This window comes from Elephas maximus, chromosome 6, assembly GCF_024166365.1.
Source record: "Elephas maximus indicus isolate mEleMax1 chromosome 6, mEleMax1 primary haplotype, whole genome shotgun sequence".
In the NCBI taxonomy this organism is placed as follows: Eukaryota; Metazoa; Chordata; class Mammalia; order Proboscidea; family Elephantidae; genus Elephas; species Elephas maximus.
Genome location: NC_064824.1, coordinates 87,951,240 through 87,963,491, shown reverse-complemented (window position 1 = coordinate 87,963,491; position 12,252 = coordinate 87,951,240). Strand labels below are relative to the sequence as shown.

The window sequence follows — 12,252 nt, the reverse complement described above, 5'->3', positions numbered from 1 at the left end:
TGGCAAGTTTGATTATAATACGTCTTGGTGACTTCCTTTTGGGATCTACCTTGTGTGGGGTTCGAGGAGCTTCTTAGATAGATATCTTCTAGTTTTTTACCATATCCCGAAAGTTTTCTGCCAACAAATCTTTAACAATTCTCTCTGTATTTTCTGTTGTCCCCTTCTGTTCTGGTACTCCAATCACTTTTGGGGTATTCCTCTTGATAGCATCCTACATAATTCTTAGAGTTTTTTCATTTTTTTTAATTCTTTCATCTGATTTTTCCTCAAACAAGTTTATGTCAAGTGCTTTATCTTCAGTCTCTCTAATTCTGATTTCCATTGCCTCATTTCTGCTCCTATGACTTTCTATTGAGTTGTCTAATTCTGAAATTTTATTGTTCATCTTCTGGATTTCTGTTTGCTATCTCTTTATGGATTCTTGCAGCCTGTTTAATTTGTCATCATGCTTTTGTATAACCTTCCTAAGTTCCTCTGTTGCCTAGTTTGTGTGTTCTTTGGGTTGTTCAGCATTTTGCCTGATCTCCTTCCTGATCTGTGGAAGAGCTCTGTGTATTAATATTTTGAATTCTACCTCTGGTAACTCCAAGAATTTATATTTCTCCGGAAGGTTTCTTGGTTCTTTTTTTTTTTTTGGAGGCTTGCTGCAGCCATGATGGTCTGCGTCTTTATGTGATTTGAGATTGCCTGTTGTCTCTGAGCCATCAGTAAGTTATTATATTTATTTATTTTGTCTGTGCTTACTATATCCTAGCTTCTTATTTTGTTTTGATGTGCTCAAATAGGCTAGTCATGTGAGTTACTTTGACTATTGGCATCTTTGAAGCTCTCACTTCTGTCACCAGGTAGTTAGAGCTGTTACTATGTATGTGAGCCCAGGAGTCTGTTACTTTTCTTGTGTGAATTCAGCTCAGTTGTCCATGTCATCGGTCACTGAGTGTGTGGTTCAGGCTTTCACCCACAATTCTAGGTGGGCAGGGGTGATTGGAGTAGGCACAGGTATCTGGCTGTATTAAGGGATCATATACAGAGCAAGGCAGGGGTATGACTGCTGCCCCTGAGTGTCTGGGAGGAACGCATGTCTCTGTTCCCCAGATCACATAGGTGGGTGGGTTTTGCAGCCGGATTATAGGCACCCAGTGCTGTTGGCTGTAAGGACTGGGAGTCACCACTTATTCTTGGACACCTATGGCAGGTAGCTAGGTGAAGTGGATGAAGCCACCAGTTCTCAAGCCCCTGATGTGGGTAGGTGAGAACTCTGCTTAACTGACAGGGCATTGTCAAATGTCACAGATGTGTCACTTCCCCTTATAGCTGATGCAATTGAAAATGGGCTTCAGGTATATAGCTCGTTGTACTGTGTTAATGAGGGCCTACGTTGTGGAAATGGGCCCACACAGGTCTATGTGCAGGAGTGATAGGCATTCAAAGTCTGTGGACCCCTTATGCCTGTGCCTAGACATAGGGGCTGTGCCTGCCTTAAGCTCCTGGCTTAGGGGAGCTGGCAGATTATTTTTTCCTGTTTGTTAACTTTTTCCCTTTCCAAAGCTGGGAGAATGGCTCAGGGTGTGCGACGGGCCCTACATCTGGCATAGGGGGCTCAGCAATCACTGAAACCGGACTAGGACCCAGAGCGGAGCAGAGAGGGGGCAGGTAAATGGGAGAGAGGTACTTTCCGTGGCAGGGGGGAGGTTCGATCTGTGTGGTAAATTAGTTGCTTGTACTTACCTTTCGCCGATTGTGTGCCACTTCTTGCTTGTTCTGAAGGCTTGAGCAGACTCTCTACCACTCGGTCTCTCCCGATGTGGAAAACGGGTCCTGAGCACCACTGCTTGCCTCACCCTGCACGCACCAGCCAATCCAGCCTGCAGGGTGCCAGTGCCAGCTAGGTCAGTCTGGCAACTCCTCGCTACTTCTGAACCATCTCTCCCTTCCCTTGCCATTCAGTCTATTTCCTTGACTTGGCCTTTGATGTTCAGGTCTCCTAGATTGTCATATGTAACCAATTCATTTGTTCTTTTGAGCTTTTGTTGTAAAAGGGACCATAGGAAGTATCTGACTACTCTGCCATCTGGGCCCCACCACCTTGAAATGTATTTTTAGCACATAATGATTAGTTCGAAAATATGCCTTCAGCTATAGTATGTATTTTTTTTTTCCTCTATTTTTACAATCTCGAAATTATAAAACAGTTTCTTTTTCTTTCTTTCAGAACAGGTGGGATTATTCCTCCAGTAGCACAACGGCTTCACAGAGAAAATATTCAACAAATAGTGCAGGAAGCTCTTTGTGCCAGCAGAGTCTCTCCGAGTGAACTCTCAGCAATTGCAACTACCATAAAACCAGGACTTGCTTTAAGCTTGGGAGTAGGTTTATCATATAGCTTACAGCTGGTAGACCAATTAAAAAAGCCCTTCATTCCCATCCATCATATGGAGGCCCATGCACTTACTATTAGGTTAACCAATAATGTAGAATTTCCTTTTTTAGTCCTTTTGATCTCTGGAGGTCACTGTCTCTTGGCATTAGTTCAAGGAGTTTCAGATTTTTTGCTCCTTGGAAAGTCTTTGGACATTGCACCAGGTGACATGTTTGACAAGGTAATATATATTTAAGGATTGATTTCTCTATACTTTTGTGTTATGGTGTGTGTTTTAATTGAATAGGGATAGATAAAAATGCTATTATTCATCTACATCTTACTGAATATTTAATTAGACTGAAAAATTTATGCTCAGAAAGAAAAAAAAGTCATAATTTTGTAAAAATATACTCTTACCCATTCCTAATGAAATGGTAGAAAGTTTGCATCAATACACAGAAAAACTCAAGTAGTTTGCAAATATAGGTATGGGATTAGTCAGATAATATACAAGAAAGTGCTTTGTAAACTGTAAAGTGCAAATGTTAAATAAGAGGATATGTGTAAAGATTAACATAGGTGTGGAAAGTTCTGTGATTAAATCACACAGTTCTCGTGATACTGCACACGGATTCCTTCTCCCTTTATTTTAGAATAACACAGCTTGCTGTCGTATATAAAAAACACTGCTGCCAACAGCAAAAACGATTGGATGAAAGAATAGGGCAGGTTCACGTTTTTCAAGTTCATCTTTAAGTAATGACTGCCAACTTCAGACCTCTTTTCCAACTCCCTAAGAAGATCAAAAGTAGATTAGGGAGGCAGCGAAATTGGATACTTTTGCTTAGGTTGTCAGAAGGAACAGCATTGTCTGTACTACCACCAGCTGTAGTCTGTATTGTAAAAGTCTAACATGTTTTGTTCACCTTGGTTTTTTTTTTTAGTAATATTTCATTTCCTTTGCATCTTTTGTTTTCAAAATGTGCAATTTTATGACTCATTAGAGAAATGTATGTTTCTGTTTTATATATAGGTAGCAAGAAGACTTTGTTTAAGAAAACATCCAGAGTGCTCCACCATGAGTGGTGGGAAGGCTATAGAACATTTGGCTAAACAAGGAAATAAATTGCACTTTGATCTCAAACCTCCCATGCAACATGCTAGAAATTGTGATTTTTCTTTTTCTGGACTTCAAAATGTTGCTGACAAAATAATAAAGCAGAAGGAAAAAGAGGAAGGTATATTTCTAATTAGCAAAGCTGGACAGATAAATAACCCTAGATTGTGCGTAAACATACCTGCTGATTTTTGCAGGCACTGAGACGGGACAAATCCTGTCTTCAGCTGCAGACATTGCTGCTGCAGTACAGCACACAACAGCGTGCCACATTGCGAGAAGAACACATCGTGCTGTCCTGTTTTGCCAGCAGAGAGGCTTGTTACCTCAGACTAATGCAGTACTGGTAAGTATTTGTCATCTCCTCTTACAGTAGTAATAACAATTTTATAGCATATTACTTTTATTCCTAGAGCTTGATTGACCTTGTGCATAGGATGAACAGATCTTTATGCCGTATGCTGCCCCTGACAGTATGAAATTATGCAGGATAGAGAAGACCCACTAACAGCCATTTCTTGTACAGGGATGGCAGCTTAGTGGCACCGCTGTACAGCCTATTTGGCAAAAAAAGCCCAAGGCTGTATCTTTGCATTGAATTTAAAAGAGGGTTTACAGTAAAGAAAGCAAATATAGTAACTCTGTCACTGTTTTTAAACACAAGTTTATTTATGTTTCTTTGATGAAATCCCTTTAAATGTGCCTTGATAAACTTTCTATATAGCTGTATCTGAAACCTTACCTTATGAAAATTATAAAACTAAAGTAGGAAAATGTTTAAATGATGGTAGGCTTACAAAGGTGAAAAATTGCATGAATGTTAAATATTAGTTTTTTTTAATTATGTAGTAAAATAAAAAATGCTTATTTTTTTTTATAAGTAAAAGATGCAGAGTCTAAGTTATGGTCATACTATATTTGCAATGATGTTGCTTGCAGTGATGTTGCTTAGCAACATCATGATAAACAGAGAAAGGACTGAAGTCATCAAGGATTTCATTTTACTTGGATCCACAATCAACACCCTTGGAAGCAACAGTCAAGAAATCAAATGATGCATTGCATTGGGCAAATCTGCTGCAAAAGACTACGTTAAAGTGCTAAAAAGCAAAGATGTTACTTTAAGGACCAAGGTATGCCTGACTCAAGCCATGGTGTTTTCAGTCTCCTCATGTGCATGCAGAAGATGGAATAAGGAAGACCGAAGAATTGACACCTTTGAATTGCAGTGCTGGTGAAGAATACTGAACATACCATGGACTACCAGAAGAATGATCAGATCTGTCTTGGAAAAAGTACAACCAGAATGCTCCTTAGAAGTAAGGATGTTGAGACTGTATCTCACATACTTTGGACATGTTATCAGGAGGGACCAGTCCCTAGAGAAGGACATCATGCTTGGTAAAGTACAGGATCAGGGGAAAAGAGGAAGATCCACAACGAGATGGATTGACACAGTGGCTGCAAGAATGGGCTCAAGCATAACAATGATGGTGAGGATGGCACAGGACCTGGCAACATTTCATTCTGTTGTCTATAGCGTCACTGTCAGTGGGAACCGACTCTATTGCAATTATGTTAAAGAAATATTTAGATAAAGATTAGAAGAAAATGTACAGAAATGTTAATGGTGATTGTGGGTTGATATTGGAATTCTTTTCTTCTCCAAATTTACGTCTCTTGCCCATTACCCACCTATCAAAATGTCTTGTTTTCTTATTGCATAGTGCTGATATTTTCACCCCAGTTATAGCTAACAGTTTGGTTCATATCAGTGTGTGATAGTTGTTAATTGTGGTCTTCTGAAATCCTTCAGGTTGCATCTGGAGGCGTTGCAAGTAACCTATATATCCGAAAAGCTCTGGAAATTATAACCAGTGTAACTCAGTGCACTTTGTTATGCCCTCCTCCGAGACTGTGCACTGACAATGGCGTCATGATTGCATGGTAAGCCATGGGATGTATGTGTTTTACTCATAATTATGTAAAAATGTATTGCCATTTCATCATGCTAAATCTCCTTCCTTTAAATCTTGGAGCTATTTATTTTAATAACTTTTATTTAGGAACGGCATTGAAAGATTACGTGCTGGCTTGGGAGTTTTACACAATACAGAAGGCATCCGCTATGAACCAAAGTACGTGATACCATTCATAATCTGTGCAAGTTGCATCATAGAAGTCAAAGCCTGTCATTTGCTTTAACATATGAAAATTTATTTGACATTCTGGTAGTACTCGAAGAAAAGTCAGATGAATTTCTTTCATGAAAATCATCTTAATTTCTTTCAAGACAAAAATAAGATTTGTTACCCTTATAAGAAATATATTTACTACAGTATCAAATTATAAAAGTTCTAACAAATCATAAATTAAAAACAGGCTGTGGATATTGGTGATGAATTCTGTCACTTGTGCCCAGAATGGAAACCATGTCCACGGACTTTTCCAACATCAGGAAGCTCTCAGGACCAGCTGGTATGCTGGATAACTTAAGGAAAATGTGCAAAAAGCATTCAGGTGTGAAACTGGGTTGTGATTATGCTTCTCCACCAGCAGCTGAGAAGCAGCCAAAAAAAAAAAAATTAGCTATTTTCTGCAAGTTTTTTTTCCACTCTCCAAGTTCCAAAAAATAGCACATTTTTTTCAATTTACTATTAAATTCTAGTCTAACAATTAATTCTGGATTAATGAACAAAGATTATGTTTTGTAATCTAACATAGTTTTATTTTGAACATTGTTTCATCTGATGTTTTAAAACATGGAAGCATTATAGTCCATAACTAGACAGATGTGCTACATGAACCACAGAATATTAAGCCTGGTCATAAATGAACTTGGTAGTGTCAGGAGGAATCCCTTATGTTGACAGCCTAGCCTCACATAGAGTATGTCATCTGATCCAGTTGTGTCCTCCTGGCCAGGGTTGAAGCTAGATATGGTTTTTTCTTGTTTGGAGCCCACTTAAGGCCTTATCTTGGGCAACATTATAGAAAAGCAGAAATCTGAGGCTGAAATTATTTACTAAGATAGAACAGAATAGGGCAGGAGCTAAGACCTCTCTTGCCAGTAGTGTCAAAGGAAGGTACAAAAAAGGGTAAGCCAACTTTTGAAAGCTCAGAGCAGAATTGATAGAAACCTGGAGAATTTCTAAAATATGAATGGCTACAGGTTTGCTTTTGGCTATATAGTAAGATCTTTTGACCCTTTTAACTTTGTTGACAATTATAAGACTTTTATAGTTTTTTTTTTCATTTTGTCTTTAGTATACTTGTTTATAATATTTGAAAGCAATAGAACTATTTCTTTCAAAAAATCTCAATATTTAGATTTCTTCTGAATGAGACTGGCCTTACTTAGCTCATTATCCTGACTTGAGGTTCCACTGTATTTGTATGCGTTCAAGAACCATCACCACATACGGTGAATCATACATTAGATGCTTACACTGTCAGAATTCTAAGCAAATATAGTCTGCATAACTGGTGACTGAACATGAAGCAAATATTTGAAATAATGTAATTTGTCTGATTATGATGCAGATGTCCTCTTGGAGTAGACATATCAAAAGAAGTTGGAGAAGCTGCCATAAAAGTACCACGATTAAAAATGAAGATTTGATATTTGCTTTACCAAAAAATCTCTAAAGGTAGTATTTTGGCATTAAAATTAAGTCTCCATTTTTTTGTATATGAAATTGTAGAAGATACATTATTCATCAGGACTTTCTTTTATTATTCCTTTTATGTCTGGTGCTTAACTTGTTCTTCTGAGAGACTATATATATAAATATGTTACAGTCTTATAAAAGTGTATACTTTTTTATTATCCATAAATCAAAGTAGAATATTTTGTAGATAAATGTATTATGTTGGCAGGTAGAAAGAAAACCTTGGAAGAAATACAGTGGTACTGCTAAATCCTGCCTCTATATTATCTAGGCCTAGACCTTTTCTTCCTTTCTCAAAATCAGGATAGTAGAAGCTATTTTTTGACTCCTACTGGAATATGAGCCTGACTTCTATAATGACTTCTGTAATGAGTGAGCAATTTTAGGAAGGTAGTCAGATCAAGGTCATGTCAAATGAGAGAGTTGAAAATCAAGACAAAAGATAATTTCTCTAATAGAATAAAAAAAAAATTATGTTATTAATTTAAAAATATATTTCTAATTGTCATCTCTGGAGCAAAAGGTATAGTATGTCTATATGTTTCTTAAAATCCTTTTGATTTGAGATTCTAAAAAATTTGACATGCAAGTAATGCTTCAAGTATATATTGTGCTCTTTTAGTTGACCACATACATTCACATTAATTTTTTTAAAAATTGTGTTTAATCAGATGAAAATAAATGCGTAAAAAGGTGTTCTTTAAAAATAATTTTCTTTGAATCCAAAACTTTGACCTGTTGATATTAATAATTTATCACATTTTTTATGCTTAGATTAAAACAAAGGAATGTTCTGTAAGGGTGATGTTACTGACTATTTAATGTCCTTTGAGAGGTTTATATTGTTATCTGCACTGGATCAAGTTGTTACCCTTCTAATCAGTGACTTGCTTTACTAATAAGCTAGGGATTAAGGATGAAAATCTAGAATGAGATTTCTTATTTTGATCATGTGTAAGATGATCTCCCTTTTGGAAAGTTCCATCAGTATTCCCTTTTTAGCATTGTGATCACAGAGAATTGCTTTATGGTCATCCATTTCATCCTAGAAATGGAAAATACAATTGTATGTGAAGGAACATACAGAGATAGCCAAAATTTATAAAGCTTTGCATTCTTTTACATTTTAACAAGTTGCAGTATAGATGTGATAGAATTAGTTTGTGAATGTCATTTAAAAGAAACTATTAGTTTGTGAACTCACATTTTACATTTGTATTTGCATTCTGTATCATGTGAGTCTAAATTCACAGAGAACTATATTTCCTGTGGCTATTACAATCAGAGTCCATATAAATTAAGAAAGAAAATTTATCAAAATTTCCTCCCACTATCACAAATCTGCGGAGCCCTGGTAGAGCAGTGGTTAAAAGCTACAGCTGCTAACCAAAAGGTCAGCATTTCAAATCCACCAGCCACTCCCGGAAACCCTATGGGGCAGTTCTACTCTGTCCTGTAGGGTCATTTTGAGTCAGAATCTCCTCGACGGCAATGGGTTTATCACAAATATTATAAAATAAGGATATCTATAATCTAAGTTTTAAAATTTCAAAATATAAAAATTTTACCAGTACTGCAATCACAGATGTCAAAACTGAGTTCAAGATACAAGTAAAGAAAACTACAGATTAAGGAAATGGACAAATTCTGCAAGCCTTCCATATCTTTAGACCTTTCAGTACTTGGCCATGAGGAAAGGAAGAAAGAAAGAAGGAAAGGCAAGGAAGAGAGAAAAAAGGAAAGGGAAAGGGAAGAAAAAATACCGAACTTTATATTGGCAATCATATGTGCCAAAATGAGCTTATGGTCCCACTAAGGCAGGCAAATTGCAGAAACCCTCTATAACTTGGGGCCTTTCTCATCTAACACGTGATTAAAAAAAAAAAAAGTAATAAATGAAACCCTGTGGCTTAGTAGTTAAGTTCTACAGCTTCTAACCAAAAGGTCAGCAGTTTGAATCCACTAGGCACTCCTTGGAAACTCTATGGGGGCAATTCTACTCTGCCCCATAGGGTCACCGTGAGTCGGAATTGACTCATTAGCTTATGGTGCCACTAGGGCAGGCAAAGTACTGAAACCCTTTATAACTTGAGGACTTTCTCGTCTAACACATAATTTTAAAACAAAAAAGGAAACACAGAGTAATAAAAAATAATTATTATGGTGAGGAGGAGTGGCTGTACTCGAACTTCAGGAGATACACTAAAAGTTTTAGGAGCAGTAGGATAGTTCTGGCTGTGCCAAGATGCTCAGTTAATGTCTGTTATTGAATGCAAAGAAACCTTGATCCCCATCACTGGATACAGTTTTAAAATACAGTCTTTAGCCCACCTGAAGCCAGATTCAGTTTCAAAGATTGCTATCTAAAGGTTTTTTTTATTTTTTTACATCTGCCATTTTTTTTTTTTTAATTAGGTGCTGTTGAGTAGTTTCTGACTCATAGCAACCCTATGTAAAACAGAACAAAACGATACTTGGTCCTGTGCCATCCTCATGATGATTCTTATGATAGAGCCCCGTGTTGCAGCTGCTGTGTCAGTCCATCTCATTGAGGGTCTTCCATTTTTCACTGACTACTTTACCAAGTATGATGTCTTCCTCCAGGGACCAATTCCTCCTGATAACATATCCAAAGTATGTGAGACGAAGTTTCAGCATCCTTGCTTCTAAGGGGGATTATGACTGTACTTCTTGCAAGACAAATTTGTTCATTCTTTTGGTGGTCCGTGCCATATTCAATATTCCTTGCCAACACCATAATTCAAAGACATCAACTCTTCTTCGGTCTTCTTCATTCATTGCCCAGCTTCCGCATGCCTGTGAGGTGATTGAAAACACTTTGGCTTGAGTCAGGCACACCTTAGTCTGTAAAGTGACAACTTTGCTTTTTAACACTTTAAAGAGGTCTTTTGCAGCAGATTTGCCCAGTGCAGTATGTTGTTTGATTTCTTGACTGGTGCTTCCATGGGAGTTTGATTTCTTGACTGGCTGATTGTGCATCCAAGTAAAATGAAATCCTTGACAACTTCAATTTTTTCTCGCTTTATCATAATGTTGCTTATTGCTCCAGTTCTGGGGATTTTTTTCTTTATGTTGAGGTGTAATCCATAGTAAAGGCTGTGGTCTTTGATCTTGATCAGTAAGTACTTCATGTCTTCTTCACTTTCAGCAAGCAAGATTGTATCATCTGTATAACGCTGGTTGTTAATGAGCCATTAAGATAATTTAGAATTAAATGTGAAGAGTAAGGATTTTTCTGCCATTGAGCAGTGGTTAAGAGCACAGGCTTTTGGGTCTAGCACATAAAAAACCTTAAGTACATGCAGCTACCATTGCCATCATCGTTACTGTCAAGGCATGCTAATTAGTGTATCTGTTCAGTGCTTCCTGCAGCCCAGTTAGAGAGTGGTTTATGTAGCCAGACCCTCAGGCTGTGTGGAGATAACTGAGCAAAGTAGACAGAGAAAAAGGGGGGTGACTTTAAAGGACACACTGAAGCCCAGCTTGATTTTTGTATTATATCCATCTGCTCCTGTAAAATGTGAGCAGCAGAGATCACTAAAACTTGTACTTATTGGAAATAGAATACTCTTTGGGCAAAAACATCAAGAATACTGTGTTTCTAAGCCCTAAAGAGTATTACCCAAAACCAAAAACACTGTAAGTATGGAGATAGATAAACAATGGTATCCATATTTCTAGCCATACTTGTGTACTTGATGGTCAATGAATTCAGATATTATTTTTAAATAAAATGCCTTAAAAATATACATTTCAGGTTTTAGACGCCCATGCATTTGTACTATTTCTCTTTAAATATCTCTAGGAATCGTGTGGATCATAACAAATTATGGATAACACTGCAAAGAATAGGAATTCTAGAACACTTGTGCTCAAAAGAAGCCTGTACATAGACTAAGAGGCAGTCATTTGAACAGAACAAAGGGATACTGCATGGGTTAAAGTCAGGAAAGGTGTGCATCAAGTTTGTATCCATATACCACACTTATTCAATCTGTATGCTGAGAAAATAATGCCAGAAGCTGGACTATATGAAGAAGAACATGGCATCAGGATTGAAGGAAGATTCATTAATAATCTGTGATACACAGACGACACAATCTTGCTTGCTGAAAGCGAAGAGAACTTGAAACACTCACTAATGAAGATCAGAGACTACAGCTTTCAGTCTGGATTACACCTCAACATAAAACAATAATTCTCACAACTGGTCCAGTAAGCAACATCATGATAAATGAAGAAAATCTTGAAGTTGTCAAGGATTTCATCTTACTTGGATCCACAATCACTGCCCATGGAAGCAGCAGTCAAGGAATCATATGACATATTGCACTTGGCAAATCTGCTGCAGAAGACCTCTTTAAAGTGTTAAAAATCAAAGATGTTACCTTGAGGACTGAGGTGGGCCTGAGCCAAGCCATGGTATTTTCAGTTACCTCATATGCATGCAAAAGCTGGACAAAGAGTAAGGAAGACCGTAGAATTGACTGACGCCTTTGAACTATGGTGTTGCTGAAGTATATTGAATATACCATGGACTGCCAGAAGAATGAACAAATCTTTCTTGAAAGAAGTACTGCCAGAATGCTCCTTAGAAGCAAGGATAGCAAGACTTTGTTTCTTGTACTTTGGACATGTAATCAGGAGCGATCAGTCCCTGGAGAAGGACATTATGCTTGGTAAGATAGAGGGTCAGAGGAAAAATGAGATGGATTGACACAGTGCCCATAACAGTGACCTCAAGCATGACAATTGTGAGGATGGCGCAGGATCAGGCAGTGTTTCATTCTGTTGTACACAGAGTTGCTATAAGTAGGAACTGACTCAGTGGCACCTAACAATAACAACAGGCATTACAGTGAGTGTTAAAGTGAATCAGACCTCTTTAGCGCAGCATACCAATTTTAAAGTTTTACTAACACTTGAGGCTCACACACACACACACATATATTGTTTAATTACTTTCGCGTGTGGCCTTTCTAGCCATGGCCTTGTAATTCTCACGCAGGTGATTGGGTGGGACTATATGATAGGGTAATTGTGGCCTACCAGGAGGACTGGTCAGTATTGCCTTAAGA

The 12,252-nt window shown here is 37.6% G+C and overlaps 1 protein-coding gene across 2 annotated transcripts in view; it reads left to right on the top strand.

Annotated features, from left to right (window-relative positions):
* Positions 1 to 12,252, top strand: part of OSGEPL1 (O-sialoglycoprotein endopeptidase like 1) — a 38,592-nt gene that overhangs the window by 10,360 nt on the left and 15,980 nt on the right. The window contains exons 3-8 of one of the 2 annotated variants that reach the window (XM_049887662.1): positions 2,216 to 2,603; positions 3,399 to 3,603; positions 3,680 to 3,828; positions 5,299 to 5,429; positions 5,549 to 5,620; positions 7,026 to 7,132. In XM_049887662.1, coding sequence (XP_049743619.1) covers positions 2,216 to 2,603; positions 3,399 to 3,603; positions 3,680 to 3,828; positions 5,299 to 5,429; positions 5,549 to 5,620; positions 7,026 to 7,104 — 1,024 coding nt within the window. In that variant the 3' untranslated portion in view covers positions 7,105 to 7,132. Of the gene's footprint in view, positions 1 to 2,215; positions 2,604 to 3,398; positions 3,604 to 3,679; positions 3,829 to 5,298; positions 5,430 to 5,548; positions 5,621 to 7,025; positions 7,133 to 12,252 lie in introns of those variants that run through there. The other variant, XM_049887663.1, reaches the window with a different exon arrangement.